The following is a 21,234-nucleotide window of genomic DNA, read 5'->3' on the forward strand; positions in this document are numbered from 1 at the left end:
TAGGTCATATGAAATGAAGCAGTTCCTTTTTCTAGGATCATCAAAAGAGGTCCCCTCACCCTTCTTTCACTGTTCAGATGAGGAACTATCAGTGGTACTCGGGAGGATGCATTGGCTTTTGGGGGTCTGTGTGACTCAAAGTAGGGTGGGGGTCCTCACGTGGGAGCACAGCTTTGGGAGAGAGAAGACCCATGTTTGCTTCTTGCTTGTTAGACTTGGTCAGGCTACTTCCCTGTTTAAACCCCATCACATATGATATGATATATAGAAAAGCCTAAAGACTCCATACAAAAACTACTGGAACTGATAAAAAAATTCAGCAAGCACCAGGATACAAGATTAATATACACAAATCAGTTGCATTTCTTTATACCAACAATGAAATATCAGACAGGGCATGTTAAAAGAAAAACAATACCTTTTAAAATCGAACTCCTCAAAATAAAATGTTTAGGAATAAACCTGATCAAGGAGGTGAAAAACTTCTACACTGAAAACTATAAAACGTTAACAAAGGAAACTTTGTTAGTTTCCGATGATTCAAATGGAAAAATATCCCATGCTCTTGGATTGGAAGAATTAATGTTGTTAAAAGGCCATACTACCCAAAGCCATATACAGATATAGTGCAATCCTTATCAAATTACTCATGACATTTTTCACAAAACTAAAACAAATAATCCTAAAATTCATATGGGGCTTCCCTGGTGGTCCAGTGGTTAAGAATCTGCCTGCCAATGGAAAGGACACTGGTTCAAGCTCTGGTCCCAGAAGATCCCCACATACCTCGGGGCAACTAAGCACAGAAGCCACAACTACGGAAGCCCACACACCCTAGAGTTCATGCTGCGCAACAAGAGAAGCCGCTGCAGTGAGACGCCCATGCGCTGCAGCTACAGAGCAGCCCCACTTGTCACAACTAGAGAAAGTCCACACATAGCAACTGTAAGCCAGCAGAGCTAAAATAAATAAAACAAAAAAAAATTCATATGAAATCATGAAAGACCCAGAATTGCCAAAGCAATCTTGAAGAAAATGAGAAAAGCAGGAAGCATAATCCTCTCAGACTTCAGACAATACTACAAAGCTACAGGAATCAAAACAGCATGATAACAGCACAAAAACAGACATATGGATCAATGGAAGAGAATAGAGAGTCCACAACTAAATCCACACACCTATGGTTAATTAATCTTTGACAAAGAAGGCAAGAATACACAATAGGAAAAAGTTTCTCAGCAAGTGGTATTGGGAAAGCTGGAAAAACTATGACATTCTCAGGCTTTTCTTGTTGTTTTTTAATTTGTATTAAAAAAAAATTTGAGATATCTAACATTAGAGTGTCCTTATTTTTGATGATCAGTTTTGAGGAATACTGGTCAGGTATTTCATAGCATGTCCTATAGAAATTTGCCTGATACATTTTTTTCTTAGACTGAGTTTACAGGTTTGGGCGAGGAAGGCCACAGAAGCAAACTGCCATTCTCATCACATTATAGCAAGAGTACATCCCAGAAACTTGACTTATCACTGTTGATGTTGACCTTGATCAGCTGGCTGAGGCAATGTTTCTCAGATTTCTCCACTGCCAAGTTTCTCTTTTTCTCCCCTTTCATATTGTACCCTTTATGAGGCCCTAAAATTAACAAAGAGAAGTTATACTCCACCTGTTGAGGGTGGGGTGTCTACATAAATTATTTGGAATTCTTCTGCATGGGTAATTTGTCTTCTATTTTTCCTACGTATTTATTCAATCATTTATCTATATCAGCCTGGACTCATGGATATTTATATTTTGGGTTATAATCCAATACTACTTTATTTTGTTGCTCCTATGTCCCACTGATATACTCCCCATCAATGTGGGTTTAAAAAAATTTTTTTTAGCAATTTCTTACTTTTTGGCGTTATATGGTAATGCCATATAGGCTTATCTTGTATATTTTCTACACTATCCTAGGCTAAGGCATTTCTCTGTGAATCCTTTCTTTTACTGGAATCTGGTATTAGAAACCAAGAGTTGGTACCAGGTTTTCCTTTTTCCTGGGCTTTCCTGGTGACTGAGACAGTAAAGAATCTGCCTGCAATACAGGAGACCTGGGTTTGATTCCTGGCTTAGGAAGATCCCGTGGAGAAGGGAATGGCCACCCACTCCAGTATTCTTGCCTGGACAGAGGAACCGGGTGGGGTTGCAAAGGGTCAGACATGACTGAATGACTAACATTTTACTTTTCTTTTGCTTTTTGTTACTGAGTCATTTGTTGCCACTGTTGCCTTGCCAGGTGAGACACAAGGTAATATATGTGTGTACACTAACCTATGTATATACATATATCTATAAAGATTTCTTTGTGTAACCACCTGTGTCTATATTACATTAAACATGAATTCAAACTAATATCTCCAACCACATCGCCACATTGATCATTTAAAGCCATCTCCCCTTGCTCACCTGAAAACTTCCACTTCAACAAGGAGATGCCTGGCTCCACCATCTGCCATCCACAGACTCATTTATTCAGTTTCAGTGGTTTCAAAATTGTTAACCTGTACACACATGCAAACAACTTTGTCAACCAGAGTGAAATGCTTGTGTGCCTTTGGTTCTGTCAGTTCAGTTCAGTCGCTCAGTCATGTCCGACTCTGTGACCCCATGAATCGCAGCACGCCAGGCCTCCCTGTCTACCACCAACTCCCAGAGTTCACCCAGACTCAGGTCCATCGAGTCAGTGATGCCATCCAGCCATCTCATCCTCTGTCGTCCCCTTCTCCTCCTGCCCCCAATCCCTCCCAGCATCAGTCTTTTCCAATGAGTCAACTCTTCGCATGAGGTGGCCAAAGTACTGGAGTTTCAGCTTTAGCATCATTCCTTCCAAAGAAATCCCAGGGCTGATCTCCTTCAGAATGGACTGGTTGGCTCTCCTTGCAGTCCAAGGGACTCTCAAGAGTCTTCTCCAACACCACAGTTCAAAAGCATCAATTCTTTGGCACTCAGCCTTCTTCACAGTCCAACTCTCACATCCATACATGACCACAGGAAAAACCATAGCCTTAACTAGACAGACCTTTGTTGGCAAAGTAATGTCTCTGCTTTTGAATCCACTGATTTCCAGAGTTACCTGGCTGACTCAATGGAAAATACCCTGATGCTGGGAAAGATTGAAGTTAGGAGAAGAAGGGGACGACAGAGGATGAGATGGTTGGATGGTATCACAGACTCAATGGACATGAGTTTGAGCAAACTCTGGGAGATAGTGAAGGACGGGGAAGACTGGTGTGTGTGCTGCAGTTCATGGGGTCACAAAGAGTTGGACATGACTTAGTGACTGAACAGAACGACAATCTTTTTCTCCCACCCCTTTTAGAGAGATTGTTTCACATACTTGTACAAAACTCCCTGTTCCCCTGGTCGGCTGATTTCAGTCCATGTAGTCAGCCTCAGGCCGTCTCTGGGACTGCCTCTTTCTCCTGACTTCCCTTCCTCTCTTCCACCCTTCTGCCCTCTTCTTGGACCCTAATTTCATCCTGCTCCCCTTCACCTGGTGTGGGCCAAGAAATACATATTCAGATTCTATCTTTAGGAGCAAAGGTGTGTTCTTACAATTGGTGGTGATGCTCCATGGATCTCCAGGGGATGAGGTCCATTGTCCTAGTCCTCCAGAGGATAGAAACTAGGTGCTAACTTACTCACCATCCGCAGACAGCGGGGGTGGACAGGAAGATGGGGTGAACAGGGTCAGAGGACACCTGCCAGATGAAGGACTGTGAAGACAGGCTGGGAGGCTGGGTGGGCATCAGCCATGTCATAGCCATGCTGCAGTTTCACAGGATACAGATTTCCAAAATCAAATCATTCCTGGAAACAAAATTTGCCTTTAAACATTTTGTCCTTCAAATATCTCTAATATGTGTGTATTTTAAAAGTCATCAGAGTATTGGAATACTCTGAAAAATCACCCAGTCCTTCGTAAAAGGCAATCTAAATAACATTCTTGTAGTTATAATAGTCTCTGAGGCTCTAGGGTGGTGGGGGCTGAAGCGTCAAGTGACATCCTCATCAGTTCTGTCCCTGGGGATGAGGAGGGAGCCTGACAGCTGAGCACTTCTTGCCTTTGATAAACACCTTTCTTATTCTAATTACACCTTTCCCTAAAGTAACTTTTCCAGCTTACTCTTTCACTCCACTCCTTACATCCCCTGTTTAAAAGGAGCCTATTCAGACAGCGTGTGAACAATGCTGTTTCGGGATGGTTTAATCGGGGGTGAGGAAACCTGTAGAGGGTCTTATCTGGGGTGAGCGTTTCAAGCATCTAAGATTATCTCCCTGTCACCTTGTGACCCGTCTTCTTCATGCTACCTTTTAATTTTGGTAGCAATTACGGTGTATATGGATAATGCCCATTAGCATATTCATGGTCATCTCGTCATATTTATTGTCCACACAACTCATTAATCTTCATCTACTTTGTGTGCTTGACAGCTCAATCTATTTTGCAATCTCTGGGAAGCAGCCATAGCCCCCCAAAGCCTTTGTTTTCCTGTAAATAAACTGTGTTGGGGACCAGAGGACAATGGTGCATCCCGTGGTGATTGACACCAGCCATGGCTCCTAATCAGGATGGGACTTCACTGCCAGCTGAGTCGAGTGCGTTATGGGGCCATTGTTCCATCGCTGCCAGGGCAAGAACACACACAGACAGTCACCTTCGCAAGATGGGTTGATTGTTCTTCAAGATTAGACCGAAGTGCCTTATTATCCGTCCCAGACAACAAGGCATCTCACCCAAACAGACACATTTGCAGGAACGGCCAGTACGCTGGCTGGATTTGAATTGCTAATGTATAATCTGCCCAGCACAGATGTGCAATGAATATTTGGATGTTGTTTTGCCCGTCAGTCTAGGAGGCTGAATTGATGAGGTGATGAGTATTCAGTGATGGGTCCTGGACATTGGCCAACAGCAGAGTTTGAGCACTTGGACTGGAGATAATCAGATTACCCCCCAAAGTGCCTTTGCAGTAATTCAGCAGTAAATTCTGTTACAAAGGCTGTTTGGTGGGAAGTTTTTTCCATTTTGGTGCAATTAGATGTTCTGTTATGCTTCTCAGACTTGGGACACATATAGAAGTTGCCTTCTGTCCTTACTTGCCAACTGTTAGGGCTGTGAGTAATACAGAACACTGCTTGAGTTTGAATTGGCCATTTTTGAGCCTATTTTCTCAAGCTCAGTGTGCCTCAGTTTTTCCACCTGTTAAAATGGGTTGAAAAAGCCTATCAACCATATACAGCTGCCATGAGAACTCAATGAATTGATACCCATAGAGTAAGTCCTAAAATAGTGCCTGGCTCATAGTAAGTGCTTAACAAATATTAACTATAAACATATTATTGGTCACTTGCTTACTCTTGAGATTATTGTGGTCAAATAGGTTGGGTACACTGGAAATAAAAGTAAACCACCCTCAGTATCTCAAGATGTCTCCTGGCCTCCACCATGCTACTTTGCCTAGTACATTCACAACTGTAAGGAACACTTCCCACACTTATTTGACCATGAAAGCCTTTTCTCTGGAGCATCTTTTATACCTGATTTTGCCTAGAACACACTATAGGAAAATCTACCTAGAAGATTTTAACACACAGTTGAAAAGGTTTAAAAAAAAAAACATGATTCAGGAATTTTATATAAAATCAAGCTATTCATATGTGAAGTCAATGGGAATTAATTATGCAAATACATGTATTCTCTCTGAAAAAAAAATGGTACTCAAAGTGTATTCTTAGGAAGAGGATGATAGCCCTGAAGGAGGAACTCAAGAATGGCAGACAAGAACTTGTAGGAAGTGGTGAGACCAGTTGATTGTATTCAAATAATTCTAAACAACTGCAGCAAGTATCTTGTCAAAACTGATATCAAAAGATTAAAATATTTGGAAGAAATTATTTTACTAAAATAATCAACGCAGATCAAAAGAATTAAGAAGGGAAAAGGCAAAGCAAGTGTGTTTTTTTAAGAAACAGAAAAAGAAGGTAGAAAGGATGATGCACTTCTGTTTAATAAAGGTATAATAAAAATAACCCCAGTCATCCTTAACGACTTTAAAAATATATATAATACACCATTAAACTTAGATCTGAGGTAAAAAACCCTTAAATACAAGGTTTCTCTGCTTATTAGATAAATAAAAAATGGAATATTCAAAATTAAAATGAGTAACATAAAGAAAGTCAGGTCTGGCAACATTAATATCAAGCAATGTGGAGTCAAAGAGTATGAAACTGTTAACTTCATTTCTTTATCCCCAGGCCCTTGCACAAGGTTGGTTGTGAACAGGTATTAGCCAGATGTATTGTGGAAGTGGAAGCAAAGGGCTAAAGTTATATGGGAGGGATAGTTTGTCTGCCAGGGCTCCTTGAGTGTAAGATCTTCATTTTTTTACACCTATTTTATCTTCCGAACTCACCTTCTTCTGGGAACTGCTTCCTCCTCCTTCCTCTGGACCCTCTTGGACTCTTTTCTCCCAGCTATGTGATTCCTCCCACTGTATGACCCCAGGTCCTGCCCACAGTGGATGGGAGCCCACCTGAGCCCAGGAAACAATAGTACTCCTCCTGACTTGCTTCCTTACTTTTGGGGAAGACACCTGAATCAAAAAGGCTCCATCATTGTCCTTTGATGATGTCTTTTCAAATGCTGATAAAGAAGGCTGGTTCCTCTTTGGTGCTACAAACAGTAAGATGGGGGTTCTCCACTGCTATTGGTGGTCATGCTTCCTGCCATAAGAAACTAGCCTATAATGAAAGACAGTGATGTCATATATTATGTGAAAATTGGTTTTCTGACAGCATGTGAATTCCTAGTTCCATCTGAACCTCAGGCCTACCATTTCCCACTTCATTTATGCAATTTTTTCCTTGAATCATCTATCCCTATAACTTCCTAAATACATTCCCCTTTTCTGCATTAGCTACAATTGGGTTTCTGTCACTTGGAATCTACAGTTCTAATACAGTCACCTTGTTAAAGTTTTGTCTATGTTAAAAAGACATAGTGGTATGTCCTGACGTATGATATTGTATTAGTTCAGTTCAGTCGTTCAGTCGTGTCCAACTCTTTGCGATCCCATGGACTGCAGCACACCAGGCCTCCCTGTCCATCACCAACTCCCAGAGATTACTCAAATTCATGTCCATTGAGTCAGTGATGCCATCCAACCATCTCATCCTCTGTTGGCCCCTTCTCCTCTTGCCTTCAATCTTTCCCAGCATCAGGGTCTTTTCAAATGAGTCAGCTCTTTGTATCAGGTGCCCAAAGTATTGGAGTTTCAGCTTCAGCATCAGTCCTTCTAATGAACATTCAGGATTGATTTCCTTTAGGATGGACTGGTTGGACCTCCTTGCAGTCCAAGGGACTCTCAAGAGTCTTCTCCAACACCATAGTTCAAAAGCATCAATTCTTCTGCACTCAGCTTTCTTTATAGTCTAACTCTCACATCCATACATGACCACTGGAAAAACCATAGCCTTGACTACATGGACCTTTGCTGGCAAAGTAATGTCTCTGCTTTTTTAGTATTAGTTACTGAATTGCTAAGTTAGGTGTCCAGGTCCCACAATGAAAGGAGCATATAATTTGGCTGAAAGCAAGGTGGACAACAAGGTAACTCAGTTTGAAAGTAAACATCATCAGTTAGTGATTTTTTTTTGAAAATTTCTATTTTTTTGTATTACTGAATAGTTTTTCAACCTTTTCACATGCCTACTTTTTTTCTGATTTTCCTTGTTTTTGTTTTTTAAATTTGCTTTAAAAAATTTTAATATTTGCTTTTAGAATTTAAAGTTAATAATTTTCCTGCTAGGTTGCTTACAGTAGCAAACAACTAGAGCAATCCTAATATATAATAGTAAGGGATTAATTAGGACAAACTATATATCCCAAATAGGGCAATAATTGGAAACACAAATGTCTAAAAATATACTGTAAGAACATAAAGTGACCAATAAGATTTTATGTTTTCTTTTATATTTGAATTTTTTTAATGAGAAAATCAGCTTATGGAGTATCAAACAAAATAAGATTTTAATGCCTACTGATTAATCACACCCATCTGATTGCTGGGAAAAATATAAACAACCTCAGATATGCAGATGACACTACCCTTATGGCAGAAAGCAAAGAGGAACTAAAGAGCCTCTTGATGAGGGTTAAAGAGGAGAGTGAAAAAGCTGACTTAAAACTCAACATTCAAAAAACTAAGATCATGGCATCCAGTCCCATCACTTCATGGCAAATAGATGGGGAAAAAGTAGAAACAGCAACAGATTTTGTTTTCTTGGACTCTAAAATCACTGCAGACAGTGACTGCAGCCATGAAATTAAAAGATGCTTGCTCCTTGGCAGAAAAGCTATGAGAAACCTAGGCACTGGATTAAAAAGCAGAGATGTCACTTTGCCAACAAAGGTCCATATAGTCAAAGCTATGGTCTTTCCAGTAGTCATGTACAGATGTGAAGTTGGACCATAAAGAAAGCTAAGTGCTGAAGAATTGATGCTTTTGAATTGTGGTGCTGGAGAAGACTCTTGAGAATCGACTGGACTGCAAGGAGATCAAACCAGTCACTCCCAAAGGAAATCAACCCTGAATATTCACTGGAAGGACTGATGCTGAAGCTGAAACTCCAATACTTTGGCCACCTGATGAGAAGAGTTGACTCACTGGAAAAGACCCTGATGCTCGGAAAGATTTAGGGCAAGAGCAGGAGGCGACAGAGGATGAGATGGTTAGGTAGCCTCACTGACTCAATGGAATGAGTCTGAGCAAATTCCAGGAGATAGTAAGGACAGGGAAGCTTGGCATGCTGTAGTTCATGGGGTCACAAAGAGTTGGATACAACTTAGCAACTGAACAACAATATAAATAACACATGCATATATATTCTCACATTTACTCATTTACAAGACTTTTATTTTCTACAAAAAATGGGACTACATCACACATGCTTTTTAAAAAAATCAACTTAATGAGGTATAACTGACATGCGATAACATGTACTCATTTTAAGCATACAGTTGATTAATTCTGACAAATTTAGAAACCCTTATAACCACCACCATAATAAAGATATAGGACATTTCCATCATATCAAAAAGCTCCTTTGTGCCCTTTCCTAGTCAATCTCTTATCCTGGGCCACAGGCAGTAATCAGCTTTCTGTCACTACAGATTAACTTTGTTTTTACTTTCCTTAAGGTTTCATCTTCATGGAATCATACAATATGAACTCTTTCTGTGTCTGACTTCCACTTAGCACACTTCTGAGATTCATTCACATCACTGGGCTCATAAGCATTTTGTTCCTTTTTCATTGCTGAGAAATAGTCCATCCCATGAATGTACCACAATTTGTTTATCTGTTCACCTGCTGATGGACACTTTTTCAGTTTTTGACTATTAATGAAAAAAGCTGCTATGAACATTTGAATAAGTCTTTGTTTAAATATGTTTTCACTTATTTTGGGCAAAATTTCTAGAAGTGGAATTGATGGGTTATATGGTGTCACGTTTAACTTTGTACGCAACTTTCTAACTGTTGTTCTGAGTTGATTCCATTTTCTATTCCTGTCAGCAATGTGTGAGAAGTCCAGGTGCTCCACACTCTCACCAACATTTTTACTGAGTCTTCAATTTTATGGGTGTGCATTGATATCTCACTGTGGTTTTGATTTGCACTTCTTTTAGGACCACTGATGTTGAACATCTTATCATGTGCTTATTGGCCATTTGTAGAGCTTCTGTGAAATGGCCCTTCAAATCTTCCCCCATTAAAAATATGTGGGTTATTTGTTCTCTTGTTCTGAGACTTCTATACATATCCTGGGTACAGGTCTTTATCAGATACATAAAATATTTTCTTCTACCTGTGACTTCTTAATTTTTTTTGTAAATCAGTGTCCTTTGAAAAGCAGTTGTTAACTTTGATGAAGTCAACTTACCAATTTTCCCTCTTATGTTTTGTGCTTTTTGTATCCTATCAAAGAAATCTTTGCCTACCCCAACGGCTGTGCAGATTTTCTTTTCTAACTTCTACAGTCTGGCTTTTATGTTTCGGCCTATGATCCACTTCAAGTTCATTTCTGCATATAGTATGAGGTAAAGGTTCCTGGCGGAAATTAACTGACCATAGGTGCAGATGTATTTTAGAACTCTATTCTACGGCACTCTGCAGTTTACACATCAGCTTCACATCCTGTGTGTCACTGAATCATTTCATTCAGTCCCCTTACTGACCCTCTTCACAACCACATTATGGGGTAGGTCTTTTAGACCTGATCAGAAAAGAAATGCAAAAAAGCAAAATGGCTGTCTGGGGAGGCCTTACAAATAGCTGTGAAAAGAAGAGAAGCAAAAAGCAAAGGAGAAGAGGAAAGATATAAACATCTGAATGCAGAGTTCCAAAGAATAGCAAGGAGAGATAAGAAAGCCTTCTTTAGCGATCAATGCAAAGAAATAGAGGAAAACAACAGAATGGGAAAGACTAGGGATCTCTTCAAGAAAATCAGAGATAACAAAGATGGGCTCGATACAGGACAGAAATGGTATGGACCTAACAGAAGCAGAAGATATTAAGAAGAGATGGCAAGAATACACAGAAGAACTGTACAAAAAAGATCTTCATGACCCAGACAATAACGATGGTGTGATCACTGACCTAGAGCCAGACATCCTGGAGTGTGAAGTCAAGTAGGCCTTAGAAAGCATCACTACGAACAAAGCTAGTGGAGGTGATGGAATTCCAGTTGAGCTATTCCAAATCCTGATGATGCTGTGAAAGTGCTGCACTCAATATGCCAGCAAATTTGGAAAACTCAGCAGTGGCCACAGGACTGGAAAAGGTCAGTTTTCATTCCAGTCCCAACGAAAGACAATGCCAAAGAATGCTCAAACTACCGCACAATTGCACTCATCTCACACGCTAGTAAAGTAATGCTCAAAATTCTCCAAGCCAGGCTTCAGCAATATGTGAACCGTGAACTTCCTGATGTACAAGCTGGTTTTAGAGAAGGCAGAGGAACCAGAGATCAAATATCCAACATCTGCTGGATCATAGAAAAAGCAAGAGAGTTCCAGAAAAACATCTATTTCTGCTTTTTTGACTGTGCCAAAGCCTTTGACTGTGTGGATCACAACAAACTGTGGAAAATTCTGAAAGAGATGGGAATACCAGACCACCTGACCTGCCTCTTGAGAAATTTGTATGCAGGTCAGGAAGCAACAGTTAGAACTGGACATGGAACAACAGACTGGTTCCAAATAGGAAAAGGTGTACGTCAAGGCTGTATATTGTCACCCTGCTTATTTAACTTCTATGCAGAGTACATCATGAGAAACGCTGGGCTGGAAGAAACACAAGCTGGAATCAAGATTGCCGGGAGAAATATCAATAACCTCAGATATGCAGATGACACCACCCTTATGGCAGAAAGTGAAGAGGAACTAAAAAGCCTCTTGGTGAAGGTGAAAGTGGAGAGTGAAAAAGTTGGCTTAAAGCTCAACATTCAGAAACCAAAGATCATGGCATCTGGTCCCATCACTTCATGGGAAATAGATGGGGAAACAGTGGAAACAGTGTCAGACTTTATTTTTCTGGGCTCCAAAATCACTACAGATGGTGACTGCAGCCATGAAATTAAAAGACACTTACTCCTTGGAGGGAAAGTTATGACCAACCTAGATAGCATATTCAAAAGCAGACATTACGTTGCGAACAAAGGTTCGTCTAGTCAAGGCTATGGTTTTTCCTGTGGTCATGTATGGATGTGAGAGTTGGACTGTGAAGAAGGCTGAGCGCTGAAGAATTGATGTTTTTGAACTGTGGTGTTGGAGAAGACTCTTGAGAGTCCCTTGGACTGCAAGGAGATCCAACCAGTCCATTCTGAAGGAGATCAGCCCTGGGATTTCTTTGGAAGGAATGATGCTAAAGCTAACTCCAGTACTTTGGCCACCTCATGCGAAGAGTTGACTCATTGGAAAAGACTCTGATGCTGGGAGGGATTGGGGGCAGGAGGAGAAGGGGACGACAGAGGATGAGATGGCTGGATGGCATCACTGACTCGATGGACGTGAGTCTGAGTGAGCTCCGGGAGTTGGTCATAGACAGGGAGGCCTGGCGTGCTGCGATTCATGGGGTCGCAGAGAGTCAGAGCGACTGATCTGATCTGATACCCATTTTATAAAGAAACCTAGACTTGAGGATTATCACCTTAGGACACCTTCTCAATAGCTGTGGAACCCTGAAATTCTGGCTTAAGAAATACAGAAAAGTAAAGGCTAATCTAGTATCATCAACTTAGCAGTCTGTTCCCAACTCTGCCTGTCAGTTTCTTGGGTGAGTGGTAGGTCAGAAAGGTAAATCACAATTATGCTATGCCTGTCCCCCGACAAGCCCCCACCAAACCCCAACACACACAGATACACACATACATACACACAATCCCCGAGACACATCTAGGCTGTTATTTGTCTCGAAAGACATCAGTGGCTGGCCTAGTGATAGTGCTTCCTACAAAACAGTCAGCACTTGCTTGTGGTCCTGTTTCTGGATCACAAGACTGGTTCACCCTTACTGTGAGCTCCACCCAATCCCCATCCTCTGGGCAAGGACAGAGCGCTGGCTCCAGCAGCCACTTGGCTCAGAGTCAGCACGGTAAAATCCCTGCCTATCCCCACTCTCAAGGGCTCCTGTTTAATCAGAGGACGGCTGTCACTAGCTGAGCCCCCCACCCCTTAGCTAGCAGGAACGAGAGCACTATTGTCTGGACGGTGGCACCCTCACTGGCTGTTGGGGATACAGCTGCAGGGGACTGAGGTTAGGAATGAAGGAGTAAGGAGCTCAAAGTGGCCTGAGATAAGGGGCTTCCAACAGTAGAGGTGGTGTGAGGCACTTCCAAATGAACTCAGAGGAGGCCTTCAACGGTCCCTGTGTGACTTCAGGCAGGTCCTGTGCTCTGCGGGCCTGTATTACCACCCATGGAAGAGCACATTAGGTTGGGTGATTTCTGGGGTCTTGGTCAGCTCTGAGTGGACTTGATTCTGGGACCTGAAAATGCAAAGAAAGGAGGTCACACAACAGTGATGTTGGCCGAGGTGGAGGGAGAAGGGCTGATGATCAACAGGGATAGGGGATGAGCAGAAGGCAGGGCAAGGAGTGTACAAGTGCCTCATTTTCTTTAAGGAAGAAAACAGTGAAACTGGCATACTGGGCTGGTGAGAAGGTAGCAACGCATTTATTGATGAGGCATCCATAGTACAACTGAAAGAATTCTCGACCTGGTCCAGGGCTTCATAGCTGTAAGCCTCAGCTTTTCCACAGTGAGCATGGCTACAATAATTACCTGGAGTGATGCTGAAAAGAGCTCTGCCACAACCTAACCCCATCAACACAGTATTCTTAAGAACACGAATACTCTATAATTAAGCATCTTAAGTCTTATTTTTCCATGTTCTGTAATTAGCTTCCAATTAAAAAAATAAACTTACAAAAAAAAAAAAAAGAGCTCTGCCAACCCTAAAGCCTTCCCAAACAGGACTTCAGTATCATTAGTCATTAGATCCTTTCCAAACAGGAAGAACCACAATACTGCTCCCCCTTAGCTGACCGAGTGGATATCTTTTCTATGTACATGCCTCGACCCCCACCTCCAACTTGCGTTGTGTGTGTGTGTACAGAATCTGAGCTAACTGGTGGAGACCCATGAAGGGCAACAGGGGTCAAGAGCTGCATCCACGTGCGTATGGGAATGAGCTGACATGGGATAACAGTCACCTCTTTGAAAGAGAGTGCATGAGAAAGAACCTTTTGTCTCCCATCTCCAGTTTACCTAGATTTGGGGAGCAGGGGGCGGGCATGACAGTATTTTCTGGCATGGATGCTTTCAAACACCCAACTCTTAAAACCCTTTGAGTGACCTCTCTGGTGGTTCAGTGGTTGAGAATCTGCCTTGCAATGCACAGGATCTGGGTTCAATTCCTGGTTGGGGAACTAAAAGCCCACGTGCTCATGTGCTATGGAGCAACTAAGTTCATGTTTTAACTATTGAAGCCAAAGTGCTCTGGAGTCCACAACTAGCGAGTCTGTGCCCTTGCAAGGAAATATCCCACATCATGAAACTAAGACCCGACACAAGCAAATAAATAAAAATATATTAAAAAACCAAAAAACCCAAAATCTTTTGAGTTACATCAGCTTGAATTTCACTTTGTCAAAGTAAATGACCCTGATAACTCCACTAGGACTTTGAATGACCCAGTGTTACGCAGTGAGGGCTACTGAGCAGGATTCCTCACGGGGTTGGCAATAGGGCAATGGGGAGCATGTGGGATGCCAGTACCTCTTTTAGGTTCAGAGCACTAATCTGAAGACAGAGTATCCTGTCTCCCAGCTTTGCTTTGAATCAAAGAATGCTGTACTTATTCTTGAGTTTTATAAAGTATTAACAGTCATATGATATTTATGGCTGTCAAAGGAGAGCTGGCTGAGAAATTCTGGTATAGTGCCATCCGGGATGGATCAGGTAATTGGGGTCGAATCCCGGTCTACTCACGTTTCAGTTGTGCCTTTCAGCAAGTCTTTCATCTCTCTGAGCTTCCTTGTGTACAAAATGAGGGACAATCATATCCACCTTGGAAGACTGCTCTGAAAAGGGAAGATGAGTAACAAACAAAGCCTTTCTAAACCTGGGGACCTGAACAGCTGTGCCTGCAGCAGGGTAGAGGACTTCTGATTGAATCAACACACATGCGCTTGGGCAGGGTAGGGGTACACTGAAGAACGGTAAGGTGGTTGGACTTGGGAATCAGCAAGCCTTGAGACGCTGCTCATCTCTCCAGGCTGTGTGACACAAGCAACTGCTTGACCATACTAATCTCTAAAGGGAAGAGTACCGAAACCTCAAAGAACTGTCAGGATTAAATGAGCTGATGTGGGCCACAGTTAAGTGTTAGAATTACTAATGTTAACATCCTGGCAGTTTACTTCAGTTTTCCGTGCTTCTGTGCTCCCTAACTTCAGCTTAGTTCTGGAAGCTGTGAATATTCCTCCTATGGGCAAAGCTCCATCCTAGGTCCAGGAGGCAGGAGTTAATATGCCAGAAGCTGGAAGCTCAGGCTGGGCTCTACATCCTTTCCAGATCTGTGGTCTTACTGTCACCTGCTGCAGCTTAAGACAATGAAGGGAAGTTAAACTTAAGACCCACAACTCATGTAGTCCACTTTTGAAGGATCTGCATAAAAATGGTCAAAGAGGCAAAAGTTTTAGTGCTTGGAATGGGTAAGCATCAGTTATGGCTCAGAGCATGACAGGGTCTGTCTTTCCTAAGCCCAGTGTGCAGTCATCAGGTATTTCTGGAAAGGCTGCTGTTCCCTGAGAAACGCACGCACCAAACCATAGAAGATGGAATGATCTGCATTACCAGATGACAAGCTTTCACAACACTGAAGAGAACTCAACTGAACTTCTCATTCCATAAGACTCAATAAACCCGACACTCTCATTTTAGAGACCTTCTTGTTGGTACAGTGACTTCATTAAAACACTTCTGGCATATAGACAGACACGACAAATCACAACCTGAAACTCCATCCTCTAAAGAACCTCAAAGAACAATACAGCAGTGCAGCAGGAACCCACGCGAACTTCTCTAGTAATTTTGATATCCCCAAATTGCAAATATAGCTAGCATTTACACAGCCCATACTCTGTGCCAACTACTACTTTAAGTACTTTACATATATATAATAACTCATCACAACCCTATGAGGAAAGTTAGTTTCTCCACTTTACAGATGAAGAAGTTGAGCCAGAGATCAAGCAATTTGCCTAAAGTCACATTGGTTAATTAGGCTCTCAGGTCTTTGCTCTTAGAGTTGATTAATGTGGAACCTTTGGCCAGTGATCTTTATTATTTTTAAAAAATGAATTTTGCTTTAAAGATACACTGAAAACTGCTTTATGTTCATTTGTACTTAGGTGGTGGTGGTGGTATCTGGCTCTTGCAACCTCATGGACTGTAGCCCACAGGCTCCTCTGTCCATGGGATTTCCCGGGTTGCCATTTCCTTCTCCAGGGGAACTTCCCGCCCCAAAGATCAAACCTGCATCACCTGCACTGGCAGGCAGATTCTTTACGGAGCCATCAGGGAAGCCCCATATGTACTTAGACCAACAGGTAAATAACTAACTTTAAGACTGGTAAGTGCTATGAGAGGGTCAGAAAATGTGCAAGGGGAAAGCTGCTTCCAGTTTGGGAGTTGGGTGGAGGGTCAAGGAAAGCTTCCCAGCAGTGGCATCTGAGTTAGGCCTTAAAGGATAAAAAACACTAGTGTCTTACATTTAGTAGGTGCTTACTTAATAAAACACAAATATTAATGAAGTTAGCGACTCAGATGACACCAGGAAACAAAAGTCTGTTAGTTGTTCAGTTGTGCCCAACTCTTTGTGACCCCAAGGATTGCAGCCCCACCAGGCTCCTCAGTCCATGGGATTTTCTAGGCAAGGATACTTGAGTGGTTTGCCATTTCCTTCTCCAGGGGATCTTCCCAACCCAGGGATCAAACCCAGGTCTCCTGCACTGCCCTAAACAAAATGCATACCACATGCGTGACAACAGCCATTCATTCCAATATCCAGTTACTCTAGTTTTTTACTTAAGGCTTGGCTGTCTACATTCCTAATACCACACAACAGATCACGGAGGCTGAAATCTAGTATTTTTTCTCTTCCTATGATAAATATCTTTTATTAACATACCTGTGTGCAAAACACAAATCATCTTCTTAAAAAACAAAAAACACAGAGCATTCTTGCTATGGATCCAGGCAAAAGTATGACTAACAAAAATTTCCACACAGAGGTCACCAAACACTGAGGTGGACTGATTCTAGGAACTATAGTAATTGTCTTCTCATGAAGCCAAATTAATCAACTTTGATGATACATTTTAAGTATTAAAACCAAATAAGGCACAACATGACTCAAAGTTTATGAGTAACAATACTCTAGAGAACATAGAATTAAAATATTCTGCTGAACATGGAACTGTACCACATTTATATCTTAATCACCAATGGTAATACTCAGAATTATTATAGCATAAAAATATCGTTTTTCTGAAAAAGTAGTCTGGGAGGTAGAGGGTAGAGGAAAGTGACTCAGATTCAAGTATATTAAAAAAAATTTTCTTCTGTATTAGATACTAGGTTTTTTTCCTTTGGTTTCAAAACTGGGTGTATAATCTACAAATGTGATATTAATGAATACAGCATAAAGATTAAAAAAAAAAATACAATTATACCAGCAGTTTGGTGACATACTGGTAAAGCTGTTCGGTAAATGCTTCAGGGGAAAACTTCTCTTTCACCCGGTTTCTTCCAGCCAGTCCCATTGTGGCTTTTAAGGAAGGTTCATGGATAAACTTTTCTATTGCTTCTGAGAAGTGTTCTGGGTCAGGGTCACACAGAAATCCTGTGACACTGTGGACGACGGACTCCAAGGGCCCACCTGAATTAACAGCAATGACTGGGCACTGCATGTACATGGCCTCCAAGGGAACGATGCCAAAGTGCTCATTGCTTGGTGTGTAAAGTACACACGTGCAGCCTCGGAGGAGTGAGATTTTCTGTTTGTCTGAGCAAGACCGAAGGAAGGTCACATACTGACCTAGGTCAGACTGCTGGACCACTTGCTTCAGTTCCTGGTAGTGCTGTACGTTCTCCAGGACTCTCTCATCATAACCACCTGCAATGATCAGATGAACTTTGTCCCAATCTTGGGATGTCAATCTTCCACGCAGCTTTACAAGGGCTTCTACTGCCAAAGTCAGATTTTTCTTCCTTTCATATCTGTTGATGGAGAGGAATATGAATTTTTTCCCCTGGGGGACTATGTCATCAAGCTTTTCAGGAATAGCAGAATCAAAGCTGACGATATTCAGAGATGGGTAGAGGACAGCAGGGTCTATGTGAGACAGGGACTTGAACGTTTCCTTGAAAATGGCAGCTGTGAAGCGGCTGTTGACCAAGATGCAGTCTGCCATGCCTGTGGTATATTCCTCTACCCAGTCAATCGGGGCCCTGTACAGGCGTTTAATAAAAGAATCTCTCCTGGTGAGAAGCAGATCTGGGAAGTGACAGTAAAACAGGATTTTCTTACGCCGTCTGGCCAGCTTGAACACGGGGATACAGGCAGACACCTAGCCAAAGCAAAAATCAGGAGATGAAGTGACTGGTCAACTAAACTTCAGCCAAATTAAACGAACAGGCACCTGCCCTGCCTCCTTGTTTGTGAGTCCCTTGTGGGCAATGTCTGATTTTGCTTTGCGTTACCCCAGACTCTCACCTAGTACAACGCCTGGCATACAGAAGGCTGGGAGACATTTTCTGGATACATGCTAAATATTTAAAGTTGCAAGTCCAGTGGTTTCCTCTAGAACAGCACTGTCCAAGGGAAATAAAAAAATCCAGTAACTACACAACAACTTTTTAAAGGTTAAATTAATTTTAATGTATTCTAAAGTATTATCACTTCAAATGTAATCAATCGTTAAGAATTCTAATCTTTTTTCACATTAAATCTTTAAAATCAGATGTATATTTTACTCTTACAGTACATCTCAGTTCAGGCTGACCACATTTCAAGTGTTTAATAGTCACCCAGGGCTAGTGGCTACCACACTGAAGTCACTCCAGAATCTACCTCCTCCTAAGGAACTGAATGAATGAACTATATAGTAGTTTAGTGTAATTCAGAGTGGAATCAAGATTGCCAGGGCTTGAATTTCAGCTCTACTAGCTAGCTGTGTGACTAATTTACCTCTCTGTGGGCCTTCTTCTGTAAGGTGGTGATAATTATAGTTTAAAAAATATAGTTTTGGTCATTATTAAGTACAGTGGTGTTATGTAAAACCTGTAAGAATTTAGCACACACTATGTGCTCAGTATTTATTGAAATGTTAACCATAATCGTCCCTAGAGACTTTGCTTCCTGTTGAGTAATCTTTACAAATCACTTAATCTCTAGTTCACTTAACACCTGAAAAAGGTGAGCTTCATGGGTATTGAGAGATTTCAAAGCTACTTATAAAGTAGCAGACATGGAACTAGAATCCAGGCTCGGCCAAGCTCATTTATCCACTACAGTCTCAGCTGCCTGACGCTTACTGACTAGTTTTACACATGTGGATTGCTTGGTAAATGCCCATGTTTCTCAAAAAGAAGTAACCCGCACACAAGCAAGGATGACAAAAGTAACTCAGAAGTTAACAATTAAATACAGATAAAAACGTGATGCCATTTCTACCTATCAGTTTGGCAAAGATTAAAACAGTTTACAATAGCCAATATGCACGAGAGCACAGAGTAAGAGGCTCTATCGCTGTGGGAGACTAGAAGGATACAACCTCTTTGGAAGGCAAATTTGGCAAGTTATACTGTCATTTAAGACATACAACTTTTGGACCTACCAGTTTTATTTCTATGGATTTCAAACACAACGCTTGCAGAAATACAAAAAAATGAAGATATAAGGATGTTTATTACAACACTGAACTGAGACTTCTCTGGTGGTCCAGTGGTCAAGACATTGCTCTTTCAATGCAGGGGGTGTGGGTTCCATCCCTAGTCAGGGAACTAGATCCTACATGTTGTACAGTGCAGCCAAAAAAAAAAAAAAAAACCAAAAACCCAAAACTGATTTATTCACACAAAAAAACTGGTCACATTGCTATTGTCCTTTAGCAGAAAAATGCATAAAGTATGATACGGTCAAACAAAAGCAAATTTTCCAGTCATTGTGAAGAATGAAGTGAATCTGTAATATTGATATATAAGGATGTCCTAAGCAAAACTTTTTGGTGAAAAAGAGCAAGTTGACCAATAATAGGTGTGTCATAATCCTAATTATAAATAAAAAGATGCATCTATAAACAGACATCATATGCTAGTACAGCCACAAACAATTTCTGAACGCACATAGAAACTGTTAACAGTGTCTGTCTTTAGGGAGTGGAACCAGGATGGGGTTTTTACATTAGTCTTTCACAGTATTTGAATTTTTAGTCCTGAGTAAATGTTACTTTTTAAAATAATTTTTTTTTTTTTTGGCGGGGGGAGACATAAAAAGAGTCAAGAATAGCTAGAGTCCAGATCCAGGTAAAGGGCTTGGAGTTTTCTCCAAAGGCTAACGGGGAGCCATGTTAAAGTTTTAACAGGGACATGACATGCTGAGCTTCGGGTGTTTATAAACAAATTACACTACTGAGGAACAGAGTGCTTGACAGCGAAAGTTATAATGGGGTATGTGAGGCCTGGAAGTAGTGTCAACAGGAATAATGCCAATAGGAAAGACATACAAGTTACTGAGAAGTAAAACTTGACTGAAGGCTGGCTTCTAATGTTTGCGTTTCTTAGAGCGAGCACCAAGGCCCATATGCTTCAGAATCACCCGATGATCCAGTGAAAATGCAGATTTCGGGGGCACACCTCAGGGGCCCAGGATGAAAACTCCTGAGGGTGGGGCCAAGTAATCTGACACTTCAGCATGTCCATACTGAAGTTCGAGCTCCATGGTGTCACTCCCACTCTCTAACCTCTCCAGATCAGTTCCCACCTTTCCAAACCACAGATCGAGAGAGGTCAGCAGAGGTCCTGGAGTTGGGGGGGTGGGGGTGGGAATCTCTCAGGAGTGAGTAAACGGGCTCCGCGAGGGTCGGGCGCGGCCGCCTCACCTGGTCGCACACGACCACGTCGAACTCCTCATCGCCAAGGAACAGCACGTAGAGAGCCAGGAAGATCATGCGCACGTAGGCGCAGACAGCGGCGCCACGGCCGCCCCAGCCCAGGCTGCGAGGCAGCCAGTCCCCGGCGCAGTGCACCGACAGCTCACGGCTCTCCGCGAAGCAGTGGCCCGGGTCGTAGTGCGCCGTCCAGATCTTCACGCTACATCCGCGCGCCTGCAGCGCCAGCGCTGCGTCGAGCACCAGTCGCTCGGCGCCGCCTACGCCCAGGTCCGGGTGCAGGAACAGCACGGTTGGCTTAGGATCTGAGTCCGCATCTTGGCCCGGCTTCTCCGCCATGGCCAGGAAGCCACGCCTACGCGGAACGCCTGCGCCACCAGCCCTCTTAAGGGCTTCCGCGCAGGCTCCTTATTCCGGCTTCCCAGCTGGCCCTAGCGGCGCGTGCGT

The 21,234-nt window shown here is 42.2% G+C and overlaps 1 protein-coding gene across 1 annotated transcript; it reads right to left on the bottom strand.

The window, feature by feature from the left end:
• Nucleotides 1-16,763: 16,763 nt before the first annotated feature.
• ALG2 (ALG2 alpha-1,3/1,6-mannosyltransferase) lies at nucleotides 16,764-21,138 on the bottom strand. The gene is given in 2 exon segments (NM_001083491.2): nucleotides 16,764-18,246; nucleotides 20,779-21,138. Coding segments are annotated over 2 exon segments (1,251 nt in total). The 5' UTR covers nucleotides 21,127-21,138; the 3' UTR covers nucleotides 16,764-17,343.
• Between the last annotated feature and the right edge of the window lie 96 nt (nucleotides 21,139-21,234).

The sequence above is a fragment of the Bos taurus genome, chromosome 8 (assembly GCF_002263795.3).
Source record: "Bos taurus isolate L1 Dominette 01449 registration number 42190680 breed Hereford chromosome 8, ARS-UCD2.0, whole genome shotgun sequence".
NCBI classification, from domain to species: domain Eukaryota; kingdom Metazoa; phylum Chordata; class Mammalia; order Artiodactyla; family Bovidae; genus Bos; species Bos taurus.